This window comes from Mirounga angustirostris, unplaced genomic scaffold (assembly GCF_029215605.1).
Source record: "Mirounga angustirostris isolate CCGP_5_RB_7025 unplaced genomic scaffold, mMirAng1.0.hap1 SCAF_5, whole genome shotgun sequence".
NCBI classification, from domain to species: domain Eukaryota; kingdom Metazoa; phylum Chordata; class Mammalia; order Carnivora; family Phocidae; genus Mirounga; species Mirounga angustirostris.
The window spans coordinates 118,973,613-118,992,681 of NW_026991713.1; the positions used below are offsets into that span (position 1 = coordinate 118,973,613).

At 37.1% G+C, this 19,069-nt stretch overlaps 1 protein-coding gene across 2 annotated transcripts in view; it reads right to left on the reverse strand.

Moving 5' to 3' along the window:
- The window catches only part of SPAG6 (sperm associated antigen 6), a 62,170-nt gene extending 47,314 nt beyond the window's left edge, over positions 1 to 14,856 (reverse strand). For both annotated transcript variants that reach the window (XM_045874296.2, XM_045874295.2), the window contains exons 1-2: positions 14,716 to 14,856; positions 14,527 to 14,622 (exon numbers count right to left, since the gene is read on the reverse strand). In XM_045874296.2, coding sequence (XP_045730252.1) covers positions 14,527 to 14,622; positions 14,716 to 14,740 — 121 coding nt within the window. In that variant the 5' untranslated portion in view covers positions 14,741 to 14,856. The remainder of the gene's footprint in view (positions 1 to 14,526; positions 14,623 to 14,715) is intronic.
- Between the last annotated feature and the right edge of the window lie 4,213 nt (positions 14,857 to 19,069).

Genomic DNA, 19,069 nt, shown 5'->3' on the forward strand with positions numbered 1-19,069 from the left:
AACAGAAGTCAGCAAAATTTAAATGAAAAAGCAAATATACAATTCAGCATATATGTAGATAAGAAAATTGTAGGAAAAAATTGGTAAAAACAAAAAAAAATTATCCACTAAAAACTAGTGGTATATTTAGAAGCATCTAACTGGCCAAGACAAAGAATGATACAACCTGTAATTATCAAAGCAGGAGCAAAGCATGACAAGAAAGGCTTTGGACTTAGGTTAAGAGTTTAAATCCCTGATTTGGCAAATAGTAGTTATGTGACCTGATAGGGCTGTCATGAGGAATGCAGAGAAAGATTGTGGAGCATGTAGTTTAATGCCTACCTAGCACATGGTAAGGGGTAGAGGGGGGCTGTGGGGGATAGGTTTCCCCCAGCCTTTGCAACTCCTATCTTTCAGGGCTCAGTTCAGGTCCTTTCATCTCTATGGATCTTCCATTTGTTTTGTTTGGGTTTTTTTTTTTTTTTCCCTCTGATTCCAACTGTTGGATCTTTACTGTGATTTCAACTGGCTAGGGCCTCACATTCATGAAGGGATGCAAATTCAGATTTCTGATAGTATTCCAAAGAAACAAATTCTTTGAGATAAGTATTTTGTATTACTAGCTCTCATAATATTCACTCTAGGGTTGAATACATAGTAGGTATATCATCATCACAGCAACAATAGTAAAAGTTAGCTTATATTTATCCAGCACTTATTATATGCACATGTTTTTTTAAGGACTTGTTTTCCATATTAATTCACTGAGCTGTCATAACAAACCTATGAAGTTGGCCCTATTATTATGTATATTTTACAGATGAGGAAATGGAGGCTGAGAAAGGTTAAGAAATCATCACAAAACTAATAAATGATGGAGCATGGTTAGAAATTCAGACGTTCCTCATTAAAATTGCTAAATAAATAATACATATTGAAAGTTGAGGCGGTGGGGAAAGGGAGATAAAAAATAATTACATTTTAGTCATTTGGCTATTCCAACTCTTTATAGTACCTTTGCCTTATTATAAAATACCCAAAATAGTCAACTGCTATTTGGGCTTTAATGATGCTGTTTTAGTCTAAGGTTACAAGAAAGGTAATGACAGAGTTCAAACTGGAACAAAATGCCCCTTGACTTTCTAAACTTTACTTAATTTGCAGCAGGCTATTCAACTAGATGTTATTACATCTCTTCTTTAAAAACATACCACAGTGATCTAGAAAAGCAAATATTATCAATATTCTTTTATAATGTTATATCCAGAAACATTTGATATAAAATAAAAGGAAAATATTTATAATAACACTTAGGATTAGAACAAATTAAGATAAACAGTACTACCAATAACATAAGCAGAGAATAATGATGCTTATCACAGATACATGTAATGATGTGACCCGTGGCTTTTCACAGTTTCCAGTTTTATTTAGTGATCATTTTTATGGCTAGGGTGGTTTGATGAGATCATCTTACATAAGACCACAGTTGCAAGTTTGAATCCCACTCAGGCTGGTTAACTTTGCAGGCACACGGCACTTCTACTCACACGTAGGTCATAGCTCACATTCAGCAAATCAACATCTCTATACTCATAAGTGTTGCTAATATTATTATCTATACTTTTTATAGTGTGATAATTTCTGAAATACCTCACAACAAAAAGTTTAAAGTGCAGAATAAGGTATTAGAATGACTACCAAATGTTAACATGGGTTCTTCCTAGAAAGTTGGATTTAGAACAATTTGTTGATCTCTTCTTTGTAGTTGCTTTATTACCTGATTTCTTTTTTTAGTTTTTTAATTGTGGTAAAATACACATAACATAAAAATTACCATTTTAACCATTTTTTAGTGTACAATTTAGTGTAATTATCACCACTATCTAGGAACTGCGGAATTGTTTTCCACAAAAGTTGCGCCATTTTACATTCCTACCAGCAAAGTACAAGGATTCAAATTTCTCCACATCCTAACCAACACTTGTTATTTTTTGTTTTTTAATTTTAATAATGGCCACCCTAATAGGTGTGAAGTAGTATCTCATTGTGGTTTTGATTTTCATTTCCCTAGTGCTCATGTCAGTGAATGTCTTTTTATGTGCCTATATTGGCCATTTGTACATGTTCTTTGTTGAAATGTCTATTCAAGTCCTCTGCCTACTTTTAAATTGGGTTGATTTTGGTTATTGCTGAATATAACTTGATTTTTTATAACAAATATGCATGATTTTAAGTAAAATAAGTCAATACTCTAAAAAACAAGAGCTAAATTTGTTAACATATATTTGAAGTTTCGTAATAAATACATTAACAAGGTCAAAAAATATAAAGTATAATAAGTATGCTTCAAATAGTTTTAAAAGAATTACAGTTATGTTTCATGTTACTTTTTCCTGATGATTCTGGTATTTCCTTTTTTTCCCCTCATTTGATATATTGATATATGTGTGTGTGAAGGCAGTGGCTTATTGTCTTTTGAAATATAATCGGAAAATCAATCTATTCTGGGTTATTCATCCTGGTATTTTGAATTCAATCTCAAAAACTTTGAACTTCTGTGTTAAGAAGTTGAAGAATGAATTCATCTATCTGAGTCTGTAATGTTTAATTTAGTTATAAGTGTTTATTATTAGTTACAGTATTTAGCTAATATACCATAAGTCTCCCAATTTTGGAAAATTTCAATTTGCAGTTTTAGCAGTAAAATATTTTACCCCCCTACAGGTATTTCACCTGTCCATATATTCAAAGGAATTTTTTGCTTTATATATTTTCTCCTCCATTTTTCTACACATCTGGCCTAGGAAAAATAAGATCAATAAGATGATATACCATTCCTTTCCCTCTATCCCTGTATTTAATATCAAAGTTAGGCCTCTATGCAGATGCCTCTGCTCTATCATTCTTTTCCTACATTCCTTAGTTCAGACAGTAGCACAATAAGACTTTTGAAAAATTTAACACCTCTGAACCTATAAAAGTAAAAGCTAAAGTTTCAGTTCAATATATCTTTGTTTGGGGGCACCTGGGTGGCTCACTCAGTTAAGCCTCTGACTCTCGATGTGTCAGGCTCCATGCTCAGCAGGGAGTCGGCTTCTTCCCCCACCCCTCTGACCCTCCCCCTGCTCAAGCTCTCTCTCTCTCTCAAATAAATAAATCTTTTAAAAAATATATCTTTGTTTGAATAAGGTCATCTTTATTAGAGAAAATATTGCCCAAATGTCTAGTCCTTGAATTGCCTCTAAGTGCTTCATAATTATCAGTCCCCAGGGACATGTTTTTTTTATCTCTTACACAGATTAAGCATGGAGACCTTGTTATTCTAATTACAAGTCTGTCCTAAAAATACAGATAACGATACAAGAGGAATGAAGGAAGGAAGGAAGGAAGATAACACGCAAGGGAGCAAGGGTGGGAGAAAGGAGAAAAGAAGCATATATAACATAAAAAGAAATTTTTCCTTACTGCCTGTCCATTAGGTATCCATGGTGTCTGATCCTTGGTGAATGAATGCATGAAAATTTAGAGTCCATAAATTACAGCACTTTGAATAGTGGCTACTACAATAGCGGATAAGCAAGGTCTCTAGTGACAGCTAATGACCTCAGTAAGGTCTCTACTGAAGGAGCCCACAGGTACTAATATTTAAAATAATAATTCACATATTATACTCTAATATCTATAAAACAATTGTTTCCTCTATAAAAAACTGATCAAATGGTGTGAAAGTCTTTCTGAAACTTCTAGATAAATCTTTACAATCTCTCCCCTCCCAACTTTATAGCTCTGAGTTTCTTTTCTGTTTTTCTTGTTCTAGTTCCATACTGGAGACATTGTTTGTAATATCTACATTTCAATCCAGTTATGAAAAAAACAGCAACAAAAACAACTTTGCTGATCCTGCCTCCAGGCATTCATTCAAAAAATAGATCAGAGTTTATCAACTGGCAAGCAATAGGATTACATACCTGAGCAAAGGCAGTTCCTTCCCTCAAGAAACTAATAATCTAGTGGAGGAGATTATAAAATAGCCTCAAAATAATCACAACTCTTTAATTTCTTTTAACACAACATAGGCCTAATTACTTTGATTGTACACACCAATTACAGATATAAATCAGGAAGGAAATATCAAACATTTCCAAGACCCAAAAAATCCCCTTCTCGTATTACATGTATATAGTTTATATACATATTACCTCAATCTGCTGTGCTTTATAAAGACAGTTAACATCTCAACTTTGTTTCTTTAAAAACAAGTACCTGCAAACTGGGTCTTTGGGTCCACATAAGTCCTAGTAAAGATTTCTGCTTACACTGGTTACTTCTCACCTTCTTTGTTTTTTAATCTTTAAAAATTTTATTTTTTTATTGTGGTAAAATATACATAAGAAAATTGAACATTTTAACCATTTTTAAATGTACAATTAGGTATGCATTAAGTACAATTGTGCAACCATCACCACTATCATTTCCAGAACTTTTCATCGTCCCCTAACAAACACTCTATAATTCCCCCTTTCCTCCTTTTCTACCATATATTTTAGAATTACTATGGAATGAATAATTATTCACCATTCAAGAAATATCTATTAAGAATATATAAGGTATTGAAAACCCAATCATCCTTGACATCAAGGAACTTATAAAGGGGTCAAGAGAAATAAACAAATGCAACACATTATGATATATGCAACTAAAAGAGAAGCAGAGGGTGCTTTGCAAATATACAGTGGAGCATCCAACCTAGACCTTGAGGGACACAAGGAAGACAACCCCAGGAAAGGGACATCTAAGTGGAGATTTGAAGGCTTTCAGGCAGATCACAGATCGTCTGAATAATTGGAGGGAATGGAGAAGGGAAGGACTGGACAGTTTTCCAACCAGGAGGAACTGTATAAATGAAGCTCAGAACCAAGAGTTTGATATGTTGACAAAACTGAGAATGCAGTATGACCATAGTACAAGAGGGGAGCAAAGAGTTGGGAAAGAAGGCTAAGAGATTAACAGAGACAAAAGTACTGAAGAGCCCAATAAATTATCTTAAGTATTTTGAATTTAATCTGAACATTAACATCAGTGTTTCTGTACTTTGTAAAGAAGGGTCACTGATTACACTGGGGAGAAAGGATGAAAAGAGACAACATGGGAGGCAGGAAGACCACTTAGGAGTCTATTGTATGAATATAGGCCAGATGTGAAGATAGCCTGGAGAATACTAATGGCAAAGGGAAAGAGAAAAGTGAAAGGTCTAGATATTTACAAGACAAACTGATTATTGTGAAGAAGAGGGAGGAATTAGTGATACTTCCAAGTTTCTGGCTTAGACAAAAGATGCATGATTGTTGCAGCCTATTGAAGAAGCCATGATAAATTCACACTGGCCTGAAATGTGAAGTGGAAGGGAGCCTGAAGCAGGGCTTGATCCCAGGACTCTGGGATCATGACCTGAGCCGAAGGCAGACGCTTAACCGACTGAGACACCCAGGCGCCTCCCACAGTAGGTATTTCTTGGCTGATCTAACATACACTTACACAGCATTTATCATGTGCCAGGGACTCCCTTAAGAAATTTACAAATATTAACCCATCAATCCTCATTACAATCCTATGAGGTAGAAAGAATTTTATAACTCTAGCATCTATGCTCTCCTGTTTCTCCCTCCCCAATATCAATCATAGCCCATTTGCCAATGAAAACTAGCCTATATGTGCCAGGTTTCAAATGCATAATAAAGGGTATAATCTGTTGAATTCACTTAATTCTACCATTAACATTACTGTAGCTCTCTTCCATGATTACTGTATTAAACTGAAATTTCATTCATTCTTCCAGTGCAACTGTCTGACTCTTGGCTTAGGTCATAGCCACCACCGTCTATATGTGAGATTTGAATTAAGTACACAGATCACAAAAGTTATGGCAAGTTCAATTTACATGATATTTTAGATAAAATGATTGGAACTTACGTGTTTATAATTACATGAAGAAATATAAGATGGGCCTTTAATACAGTTTTCAAATGAACATGTTAATTCCACACATCCAAACCTCTCTTTCCAAACCAATATCACTCTCGTGAGCTCCAGAGCCCTACATATCCAAACTGTTCACTTTAGTCACTGGCACATAGATATCCCAGACACTACAACTTCAACACTATTAGTGAATGAAGTCACCATTTTCCTCTGCTGGCAACCAGAAGACTGTGAGTCACCCTGAACTCCCCTCTCTCCTCACCTGCCCCTCCCCTTCTACTAAGTCACAAATCCTACAGATCTGTTATGCAGCATGACAGCTATAACAAAAATGGGCACATGGTCTTCCTGATCCTGTTTTAGTTCCCTCCAATCAATTCTCCACACTGCTGTGAAAATCATCTCTCAAAAACACAAAATGGATCCCTTCATTTCTCTGATGAAAGCTTTTCAGTGGCTTTCCATCAATTCCAGGATAAATCCAAACTTCAGATGAGGTCCTTCAGAGGTAGGCCTGTTTTCCTCTCCAGCCACTGCCTTGCCTCTCTGTAGCCCTATTACCTCAAGAGGCTTCTGCCATATCTAAACATTCGCCTTTTCTATCAAGCACCACCTTTCCTCTTGCTTCTGTGCCTTTGCACATAATATTCACATTATTACAGTTTTCCTCTCCCCCTTCTTCATTTGGCTAACTCCTAAGAAATTCAGCCAGATAATACCTCCTTCTAGAAGTCTTCCATGAAAGTACCCCTCCAAAGCTGGAGTTAGGTACCCTTCATGTGTGCTCCATATGTCTATGTAATGGACACGTATCAAACAATATTCATATATCTCTCCTTTAGCAAATAAGCTCCTTAAGGGCATCGTCTATGCCTTCTATTTTTGCATGATCAGCATCTAAGCATGAATCTGGCCCTTGGACACTCAATAAATTTTGAATGATGAATGAACAAACTGTGAAATTTAATGTGCAATTTTCTCTTTTTAGGCAAATTTTAGTTAAAAAAAAACTAAAATGAGCTTGTTTGGGGTGACTTTTAAAAAGTTTTGGAAATAGTGGTGATGGTTGCATAACATTAGGAATGTCATTAATACCACTGAATTACACACTTACAAATGGCTAAAATGGCAAATTTTGTTATATTTTACCACAATCTTATGAAATTAACAATGTATTGGGGTGCCTGGCAGGCTCAATCAAAAGAGCCTGCGACTCTTAATCTCAGGGTCATGAGTTCAAGCCCCATGGTGGGTGTAGAAATTACTTAAATAAAAAAATTTTCAATGTACCAAAAACCACTGAATTTTACACTTAAATGAGTGAAAGATATGGTATGTGAGTTATATCTCAATAAGTGATTTTTAGAAATTTTTAAAAATAAAAAATAACAAAATGGATATGTTCATAGTTCTATTTTTAGGTATATGAGTCATTTAAACTGACCCTTTGCCCCACAGCACCCCAAACAGATATAATTGTATCTTAATTTGGAAGTTTTCTAGAGAGCTGCAAATACTGAATTAGTCCTGTCTTCTTTTGTCGATGTGTTTTCTCTTTTACGATTTGTACCTATAATACTCACCTGCCTGCAGAAAATTGGAATGTTCATGAATGGGGTAAGTAGAGAATAAATAGGACAATTATAAAAGGATTGTCTGCTCCAAGAGGTTTCATGGGTAATATTTGAAGAGGTCACTTTTGGAAGGTAATCAGTTCAAATTCTTTCTTCAAATAAAATGTTTTATTTTATTCATACTCTACTTACTCTAAAATTTTTGAGAAAGTTTTCTCTAAAAGATATATATGCAAAGATAACCATGTAGTAGGAGTGCCTGGGTGGCTCAGTCTGTTAAGTGTCTGCCTTTGGCTTGGGTCAGGTCATGATCCCAGGGTCCTGGGATTGAGCCCCGCATCAGGCTCCCTGCTTCTCCCTCTCCCACTCCCCCTGCTTGTGTTCCTGCTCTCTCTATCTGCTATCTCTCTCTCTCTGTCAAATAAATAAATAAATAAATAACATCTTAAAAAAAAAAAAGAGCCATGTAGTAGAGAGATGAGAACTGATAATTTTATAAAAATATAGGTTAAGAATAGCTGCTGCAACTCTAAACATATCACTGAGTGTCCTGGAACCAAAGTAAAAAGGGAACCACTTTGTGAAATAAAGCAGGAACAAATTTTTTTCCTGAAATTTCATATGTAGGCCTAGCTTGACACATAATAATAAAAATTGGTTGAATAAAAGACTGTATCTTTACATAAAAAATATTTAACATCAAAATGGACAATGTCTTCAATGATAGATTTAAAGAAACTATGGGGAAATTTATTTTTTAATAAGCCCTCAAAAAAAGGCATATTATTAGACTAATTCTACAAAGATATTTCAATGGAAAACTAATGTAAGCTAGTCTATGTATATAACTTAATAGTGATTCTAATGACACAGAAATAGAATATACAGAATAAGTGGATAGAAATCACTTCCTCTGAAGACACATGCACACATACACACAGCACAAGTATCACTTGTTTTCACCTGGATTTATAATAGAACTTGAATAAAAAATAAATTTAAAATTGAGCCACCCTATGACAAAAAGCATGGGGCATATGGCAAAACCATTATGTCACTTTGAAATTAGGGAAGTCTGACATGTTCAGAGGGGCCATCCCACCCACTACAAGGCAAGACCAAATTTTTTTCTCAAGGGTGGCCCTGGATTTCCCCTAGGGCCAGTACATCTACTCAATAGAAATCCCAAAGTTCTGACCCCAATGAACGTGGAGTAAAAATCCTTCACACAAAGCATGATTAAGTAAAAAACAAAGGGAAGTATTAAATATAATCAACCAACAAATATCAAGTGCCTGCCTCTTCATTGTGCTCTACCCCCCATGTTCTCAAAAAGAGAGCGGACACAGGGTAGCTGACTACCTTGGGCTCTGACGAAGTCTCCGAAATCTCCACTGCACTCTCCCTGATCCCAGCAGGGACTCAGTCCAACAACTCTCTGAAGTATTATCTCGGTTTGCAACTTCCAGTGGATTACACACTTTTCCCGGGGTGCTTTTAAAGAGTTCCTGGCTTGATAAGGCTTTCCTTAGAAGTCAGAGGAAGCTGAAGGTCCTCTAGAGTTCTAAGTCCAGTGTAAGCCCTAAATACAACTCCCACTGCCTCAAACCTCTAGATACTTATCAATTAAAGTTTGTTCTCTGCATCTGGCCTCCACTCAAGCTCCCATAATGGTCCTCAAGGAGATCTCAAAAGCTAATTACACACAATTACTGGATAGCCTTTGGTACCCAAAGGCCTAAACAGATGACTTGTTTTAATAGTTAACATTAAGGTTTATTAGGAACTCCTAGAACCATCTAAAAATAGCTTACTAATACCTACAAGGTAACACAGAAAGAGTGCAATGTCAGGCAGCAATTAAACATCTTCTAGTCCCAGTTTGTCCGGGACTAACTCTGTGATGAGGGCATTTATCCAACCTTTTTGGGGCTTAATTAAGAAGATACCTATTCTACCTATCTGAGCTGTTATAATAACCTAATTTTTTTTTAAAGATTTTATTTATTTATTTGAGAGAGAGAATGAGAGAGAGCACATGAGAGGGGGGAGGGCCAGAGGGAGAAGCAGACTCCCTGCCGAGCAGGGAGCCCGATGCGGGACTTGATCCAGGGACTCCAGGATCATGACCTGAGCCGAAGACAGTCGCTTAACCAACTGAGCCACCCAGGCGCCCAACCTAATTTTTTAAGAGATGATGTGAAAACACTTAGAAAAACAATTACTCCTGGGGCACCTGGCTGGCTCATTCAGTTGAGCACGTGACTTTTGATCTCAGGGTTGTGAGTTTGAGCCCCATGTTGGGGACAGAGATTACTTTTAAAAATTAAATCTTAAAAAAAATAATAATAATTACTCCTTTCATTCTATTTAAATACGTTGAACATCTGCTCTATACTAAGCATTATGCTAGGCATGGAATTTACAGTTTGTGGAGAAAACAGAAACTAAATCATTGCAATTGTAATGAGTATCATGAAAGAGAAATATCAGGAGCAAGGAAAGCATAAATCAAGAGACTTAACTTACTGACAGGGTTCAAGGAAGGTTTCCCTGAGGAATCAACATCTAAACAGAGCCATAAAGAATGAGTAGAAATTAATTAGACAAAGAAGTACAAGAAAAGGTTCTAGTCAGAGGAGCAAAAGCCATGAGAAAACATTGAAATGTGAAGAGGAGTTATGAAATACTTAAATAACTTTTCAAAAACAAATTGTCACATTTTCTCCCTCTCTCACTCCCCTTGCTTGTGTTCCTTCTCTTGCTGTGTCTCTTTCTGTCAAATAAATAAATAAAATCTTAAAAAAAAATAACCCACACAAACTTGCCATTTCTAAGCCCCACTCTTACAGGGTCATCCATAGCTTAGATTTTTCTTTTTTAATCATCCAGTTTTTCCTAAGAAAACAAGGACATCCTAGCCCTGGCCATATTATTTTCTACTTATGTACCAATGCTTAGGTAACAAAACAGATAAATGTCCATGTAGGAACAAGGGTTTGGAACACAGAATAAAATTTTGAATGATCTTGTTTTTAGGACATATTATTAGGTGCATACAAGTTCAGAATTTTTATAGTCCCCTCAAATGTTTTCCACTTAAGCATATGTAAAACAAGCAAAACACAAAAACCACTTTCCCTATCTTTTAAGAAAAGATCAGTGCTTTAATTATCAGGCATTCAAAAGTCCAAGACTCCTTTTATATTCGTGAAATTTAAATAGCATGATTGGTTAAGTTTTTTTGAAGTTGCTCTACTAATTATCTTTTCAGTTTCAATATCCTTTGGAACAGTGGGTTTTGTAAGAAAATCATGGTACTTGTACATACCAGGCTATGTTTTAAAGATAAATGCTTATCACAGACTTTTCCTTCTCAGCAAACTGAGGTGCTAAATCATTAATCTGAACACTTTCACCCTGCCCCAAACATGTGTAACTTAAGATCATTATTATTTTCTTGAAATGTAAACTCATTAAATTGCCTAAATTTGCAAATTAGCTTCACAGAGATGCATATTTAAAGTGTTAGCAATTTTCTCTATTCTTACTCTTCTGAAAATGTGTATAACTAGTGATTAGCCATGTTTATTGTTCTGCTATAGGTTATATGTTAAATATTACAAAGTATTAATTTAAACTCTATCCCAATTTTTCTCACATAAATAGCTGTTTCAGAAAGTTCATTTTATGAAACTGAGCAATTTAAAAATAAGTTTTTATATTAGCTTAGTATAAAAAACTTTCTAAACAACCCAAGTAAGAGAGCCTGATAGTCCAATATGCCACAAAACATATTACTTACATTTTATAACTAAACAATCACCGCCATTTGCTGAAATTCTACAACTGGTAGAAGTAATAATGTATTATCTCTACTATTTACAATGTGTTACATGTGTTACTGATTATTCAAAGAGGGGAAGTATCAAAATTCATTTTTAAATAGCTGCAAGATGTAATGGTTCAAACGTACAGGGTTGGAAGGTGCATAAAGAGATTTTATAACAAACATCAAACTTTTTAATGTTTTCCTGTATGTATTTGATTTAGAAGGAATAAAATCTCAGTAAGAAAAAAACAACTCTAGGTTATAGACACGTTGTACACCGTTCTTTCTAGTAACAGTTTTGGCTAGAAATCAAACTTATTTTTGTCCAAATACTCTGAAGAAGATATCTTGCAACACTTTGTTTGCTTTAGTAATTACTTTGGGCATATGTAACAAAGCAAATATTCTTATTAGCACATCAAAAATACAATGAAAAAGATCAGAGATATAAAATGAAATAAAACTCCATTGATAATTTTCACCTTTAAGGTTCCTTTCACAGTGAATGACTTAAAAAAATTCTTAACAAGTGAATTACTGATTTATCATGATGCCTTTATAGAAAATGTTTTTACCTTATCTTGGATCCATGATACATATTTATTTAAGCAGTTCATTAGGGGAGAAAAGTGAGAAAACAAAACAAAACCTTCCCAGGTATGCAGAGAGTATGTCAAAGTCAGGAATAAAATGCAGTGGTATTTTATGCTATCAAAATGAAGTCACCTGGCTGAAAAAAAAACTTGATCATAATACATAAGTGATGCATACGTATTGTAGCTCATTCAAAAGTATTTTTAAATCCATGTTGATTTTTTGTAAAGGAGCAAACCATTTCAATAGTTTATAGGCTATTAAGGTTTCATAACAAAGCTTACAGATTATTTTTAATTAAAAGAATAAATATACTGGAATATTCATTAGCTGTATCTATTTAAAATTATTAAAGGAGTGCTTAAACTGAATCTAGGTAACATGAATTATGTTAAAATAAGTTCCTCAAGAAAAGAAAAATTTAGCATTCCATCAACATTGGTCAAGTGCAGACAACTTCAAGACATTGTTATATTCCTTTTGTGTTCCATTCCTTCATAAGCCAGACCATAAGTGGAAATAGGTGGCTATTTAAGATGTCATATGTAGGTCCCTTATATTTTGGTGATCACTTAGCCTAATGGTTTGGATTGATTAAATTCCATAGTACATTCTATATTGTACACTTATAGGAAGAGATAAACTGCCACTACTATATTAAAATGTGATATTCTGTATCTTGTTACTAATACCCCTATATTACAGTATCAAATTTTTTAAATAATTTCATTTTCCCTTTTAAAAAAATGTTTGTTTAGCTGTTTACCTATAGTTCAGAAATTAGATATTTGTAAATAGTAAGTGTCCATTCACAAAAGCCATTGACAAGTAGGACTGAGAGTGGGGAAGAACTAAAAATTAAGTGCATTTTTAAAATGTACTATGATCTAATAAATTTGTATTTGTCAGTATATATGAAACACTGTGTCCAACACTGTTCTGGGTACTTTGGGGAGTATACATCCATGCACATAAGCACACACACACATGCAGAAGAAAGAAAATTAATCCATATGAAACAACTACAGAACAAAAGATGATCAACTTGAGATTTCCAAAAGGAGAATATATTAGTTGTTGTCCAGGGCTAGGGACAAGAGGAAGGTAGGTGTAGTTATAAAAGGACAATAAAAGTGATCCCTGCAGTAATGAAAGTGTTGTGTATCTTGACTATAGTGATGATGGATACACACAGGATAAAACTGTATAGAACTAAACACACACACACACACACACACACACAAGTAAGTACAAGCAAAACTGGGAAATCCTGAATAAAATGGATGGATTTTTATCAGTTTCAATATCCTGGTTGTGATATCATGCCACAGTTTTGAGGTACAGGGGATCTCTGTATTATTTCTTACAACTCATGTAAATCTACAATTATCTCAAAATAAAAAGTTTTAAAACATGATTATCAAATACACTTTCTATAAATACACCCCCTCCAAAGAAATATACAAGGAATAAACACCAAAATCTCTCTCAGTGACAGAAAAAAATTGTCATTTAGGTGCAATAGTAATTCTCCTCAAAGAAACCAGAGTAAACATTATTTCTAAACATTCTTGCCCTGTCAACATGTCCTTAAATTTCTTTTAATTCTGTGTTAATTTGAATGAGTTTTAAAGATTACAAACTATAAATTGAACATTTCTTATGACACAGTAGTGATAAAATGCTACGTTACTTTGAGTTCAGATGGCAGTGGAATCATCCTTAATCCACCATTATCTTCTCCATCTGTTTATGTTAATTGATAAGCAAATCACATACTCTCTCTTCCTCTTTCTAGAGTATGCATGATTTCGGACTGAGGAGGGGGTGGAATGACAGCGCCTTAAGGACTTCTCAAAGCTAGCACTTTACCTACTTTGAATGTCTTAGAAATTATTCAAGCAAATCTTTGCCCTTTCACTAACGCAAGGCAAGAAATAATGTGTCAACCGCTCTGGAATTCCTTTGGTGTGAGGAAGTCGAAGGTGATCAAAGGCAGGGTGACAAGCAACGGCACCCGGATAAAATGGGTCTGATTAAGGTAGATTCCCATTCACGTAAAATGACTTCCAGGCGACTCTTCTGGCCTTCACTTTCAACTTAACACTTGGCCTGGTGGCGATAAAGATGGAAATAGGGACGTAGGGCCCCTCTCACACCAATCTGGAAGCTTCACGCTCTTGGCCTCACACCCAAAAAGACCAGCTACAGAGAACGAATGCTTCTACCGTCTCCGCGGTGGATTGGAAGAACTTAGGGACGCCGTCCTGTCTCCACCCTGCCCTTCTCCAAAAGCTCAGCTGGCAGGGGAGCGGGGAGACAGGGAGCCGGGGTAAGGCCGAGGCTGAGGCAGGGGACCGGGGACGCGGGATAGGCAAGGCCAGGGATCACGGGGTGAGGGGGAAGGAGGTAAGGGGCGACAGAGGGCTGAGCACCGGGGTGACTAGAAACTCGAGGTGCAAGACGAGGCAGGGGCCCCAAGTGACACAGGGCCGGGGGTGCGGAGCGACCCGCCAAGAGGGGCGAGGGGCGCTGAGCGACGCGGGGTCTGTGCGGGCTCACCCGCGTTCTGCAGCGTCTCCATGTTTTGGGGTCTGGTCGCCAGCTCCGCCACCATCTGCACGAACTGGGTCCGGGCTTTCTGGTACTGCTCGAACACTGCGGAGGAGAAACACGGTGGAGCAGGCCGCCCCGGTGCCCCCGCGGCTCCCGTCGCCAGCCCGTCGGGGCGCCGCCGGCCCCGGGCCTTACCTTGCAACACCTGCCTCTGACTCATGGCGCCGGCCGCTCTCAGCCCGCGACCAGCTCGGCGCCGACGCGGCCCGGCCGCTCCCGGCCTGAGAGAACGCCGAGGGGACGACCGCGGCGACGACTCGGCCACCGACGGCAGCCGTTTCTCTCTGTGTACCCGCCTCTCCCGGGCAACCGACCGGAACCGGAACGCGACCGTCTCGCGGCAACGGCCAGTCCCGGGCGTGACGTCACGGCGCGGCACGCGGCGCGGGGCGAAGGCAGCCAGCCCCGGGGGAGCTCCGCCTGCAGGGGCTCCCGAGACGTGCCACACTCGCCAAGCCGCCGCGGGAATCGTGCGCCGTCGGTGTCACGGTCCTGCGCGGGTACAGGGCGTCCGCCCAGGAGCCTAGGGTTCTTTGCAAACCGAACCGCACCCGCGAAGTTTCCTGACTGCGCCGCGGACTCGGTCCCGACGAGGGGGAGCCGGTTAAAGCGCGACGAGGCTAGCACACTACGTCAGTGGCGCCGTCTTTGGCTTAGACGGTCAAGAGACAGCTCACATACGACATTGTAATCTGATATATACGTTGTCAGTGCAACCTTAACGCCGAATGGTTTTCCCCTTTAATCCAGCTTTCAGGTGCCTGACATTTCTGGTTTCAGGATTCCTGGAGGGTCAAGACAACGATGTTCATAACTTAAGCATACTGCTTTAAAAGTATTTAATAAACACTCCTAGAGATTCAATGAGAAAAGTGGACGGGGAACAATATGATAAATGTCCTGTCTTCCGTGACTTTCTCCTACCTAACTACCAACTTTGCTGTTTCCTCACTTTTGTGATTTTTAAACAGTTGTCTTTGTCTTTAAACTTAAGCTTCATTTTGTTGCTAAATGACATTTCCAAAAGAAAGGGAGAGAGAATCTTTACCTGGAAAGTTTTGATTCACATTATCTTAACCAGACTTCCCTAGCTTGTATAAGTTTAAATTTTTACCCAGAGTCTTTTAACAGAAATTAAGTACTTAGTCTATCACTGGCTTCTAGCTTGCCTGAAAACTGTATACGAAATGTTTCAATGACAGGTGTCAACTTTAAATGTTTCTCCATCAGAAACTACAATTTCACCAGGTGTCAAGTGAATAGATAGCCACAGCCGCTGCTGAGTAGTGCCAAGACAGGAAAGAAACCTCTTGATAGCTCTTCAATAGAAGGGAGTATGCAAACTTAGCTGGTTCTCATATTTGGGGTGAGTCCTATATAATAATCTTTTAGCTCTCCCTCTGACTTGAGCCCTCTGATGAAGTCCTGATATTTTGTGGAGCCCCAGATAGTTGGGGAATGGACCAGCAATAAAAGAGAGGAGTAAGTGTGTTCAGTCAGGTTCCCTGTTACCCCCGGAACAGGTGCATGTCTTTGGCTCCGCAGTTCAGAAGCCAGTAATACTCACAATTCCTTTACCTAACTCCAAAGTCATAAGTTTCACAATGATCTCCACATTTCTCTAAGGAAACAGGTCTTTTAAAATTGAGGTTTTTTATGTTCCCATTTAGAGACGCCGGGGAAAACAGATTGGGCAAATAATTAAAGTGGCAAATAAAAGCATCATTGTAATTTTGTTTTCAGTTCCTTGTTGCATTATGAAAAAAAAATCCCCTTAAAACTAAGAGGTTCCATATTTGGTTTCAGTCCTTAAACAATTCAAACTCCTAAGCTACCACAGCTGTCATTTTTAGTAATTGCTTTACTATGATTTTCTACTTTAAAAGTGTTGAGAGGAGCCTGATAGTGAAAAAGATGTCTAAACCTATAAACATACTACTTATACAAGTCTACTTATGGAATGCTACAAAGTTTAAAAACTTAAGTTCAAATGGTATAGAAACTATTTTAAACTATAGACTCTGAATATGTATCATTAACAAGGTCTGAGGGTTAAATTGTATTTGTTCCTTATAAAACATAATATAGGAGTCCTTTATATCTGAAATTGGACACATTAAAGAAGCTAGATCTTTGCTCTTTATTCTAGCTTTTTTGGGAAAAAAAAAAGCCTTTAAAATTAAATAGAGAAATGCAACAGAATGATTATAATATACATATAAGTGAATTATCTTATCAGCAATTCAAATATAAAATATGGCAGATTACTTTTACTGACAAGAAAGCCAATCTATATTTTCTGACCCACTTTTCAACTTACTAACTTCAAAATAAAATACCATTCTGTTTTACAAAGCTAATTGAATGCCCCATGATCACATATACAACTGTAACAGTTAAGTAGTGAGAAAGAAAACTGTTCAAAGGGATATTTCAGGGTTTTTTTTTAAAGTGCCATTTAAGATTACTGTTCTTAAAGTACCAGCTGACTTTAAATACAGATATACAATGTACTTGACCTATTAAACTATACATTTGATTGAGGATGAAACATATTATCTGAACAAATTGCAAATGTGTTTCTATGAAAGATTTGTTTGGAAGGCTTTGGCTCCTTTTGTAAAAAGGTAATCATGTGTAACTTCAAAATCACTTTTGCATTTGATTTTTTACTTATGAAAATTAGACTTTTAAAAGACACCATTATAAAGCCAGTTTAAATATCCTGTTCTACTTCTCTAAAAATCTGGTTTGGGAATTCAGAAAAATCTCATTATCATGGGAATATATTTTACATATGCCAAAAAGAAATTTTGCTAATTCTACCATACATGTATTTTTTTCTTCAGCTCCTAGCTGAATTTTAAAAGTTAAGGCTTTATATGTGCTGATTAGATATTAACATCCACATTTTAAAAATTGTTGAGGTGAATCAAGTGTATATATATTCCTCTATCAAGCCAAACACATATTAAGTATCAAAGTATGCCAGACACTTTGCTAATAACAGAACGTGCCTGTCTTCTAGCACATGAAATCTAGTGGGAGAAAGACATGTAAACAAAGTACTAATTCATTCAACAAGTATACACTGCAGCCTGCCCGTGTTTTAAGAGCTATCATTGCTCTAAGCCATATAAATGCTTTGGAAGCAAAGACAAGGGACTTAGGGTAACCAAGGTGAAGAAAATGAGAATATCTACATCACTTAAATAATAAAAGGCTTCTTGTTTTTGAGAGAAATTAGCTGGGTTTTATCTAGATATGAAATCTCCTTCCTTCCTCCCCCAAAGAATTAAAACATAGTATTAGCATTTAAATAGGTATTCATTTGGCAATTGCATGTAATTATTATTTAAGTTATAGAATACAATAATCATTTTGCCAAAAACAAATCTAAAATTATTGAAACAACTCCATATTTGCATGCTTGAATTAAAAAAAAAACTACACACTCCATAACCAAATTAGTGGACTCAAAATATTATCTATAATGATGAAAGCAAACATATGACTCTTAAATGTTGCTTTGGCACTCTTTTGGGGAGAAGCATCAGGATTTTGCATTTAGGTCTCAGCAGACCATCCATTTGTGCCACCAGGTTTGTCAGCTGCAGAAGAGACTCGGACACTCCTATCCAGGAGAGGAAGATTAACATTTCTATGCTTGGGTTGTATTTGTCTTATGTCCTATTCCTTGCTTTTCAAGCCTTTTAAAGTCAATTCTTTACATTTTAAACTTTAAAGTGTTTACGTTTTAGTGTTAAGGTCAGTAAAATGTTAAGATGACAGTGATTGAACTGGCCCAAAGTTCTAAGGATACACCTGTACATGTCTTTCTTTTCCAGTAATTCAATGGATGCAGAGATTGAACTCATCTTTTCCACTCTCAAAGTAAACCATGATTAGGAGGATTCCATACACGAATAATTTCGCTTCCAAAAGCACCGTATAGCACAAAGTGATTGATACTAAAAATGGATGCTTTTAACGTAGAAGTCTGAAATAGGCACTGGGACATGCATAAAAAACCAAATTATTGCTGCTTGGTGTGTGTGAGTGTGTGTGTGTGTGCGCGCGCGCGTGTGTGATGTGAGTATCTTTTTAAGGAAGTGAGTTTTCCTTAAAAATTGTACCCAAACCCCGCATCACCAGATAGAAAACTCCAAGCGCCCTGACATAGATGTCTGTCAGCCACTCCCTCTCAACACTACCCATTCCCCCCACCTCTTTAAAATCTTGGTGTTGCTGGACTTGTCTCAGGGAAGGCAGATACTGTCCTATCCCCACCTTTTTATTAGTGCAGGATACAGGAGACAAAAATGGAAAGTGTCACATAGGAAACGAACCCTGGAGCCCACCCCGCCTGCATCAGGTCCAAGACCTGGGAGGACTCGGCCCCTGCACCCCTCAGGTGCGGGTCCAGCCACAGCTACGCCGCGGCTCCGACAGTCAGGAGCTGAAGGTTCTTGGCCCGCAACGCAAAACT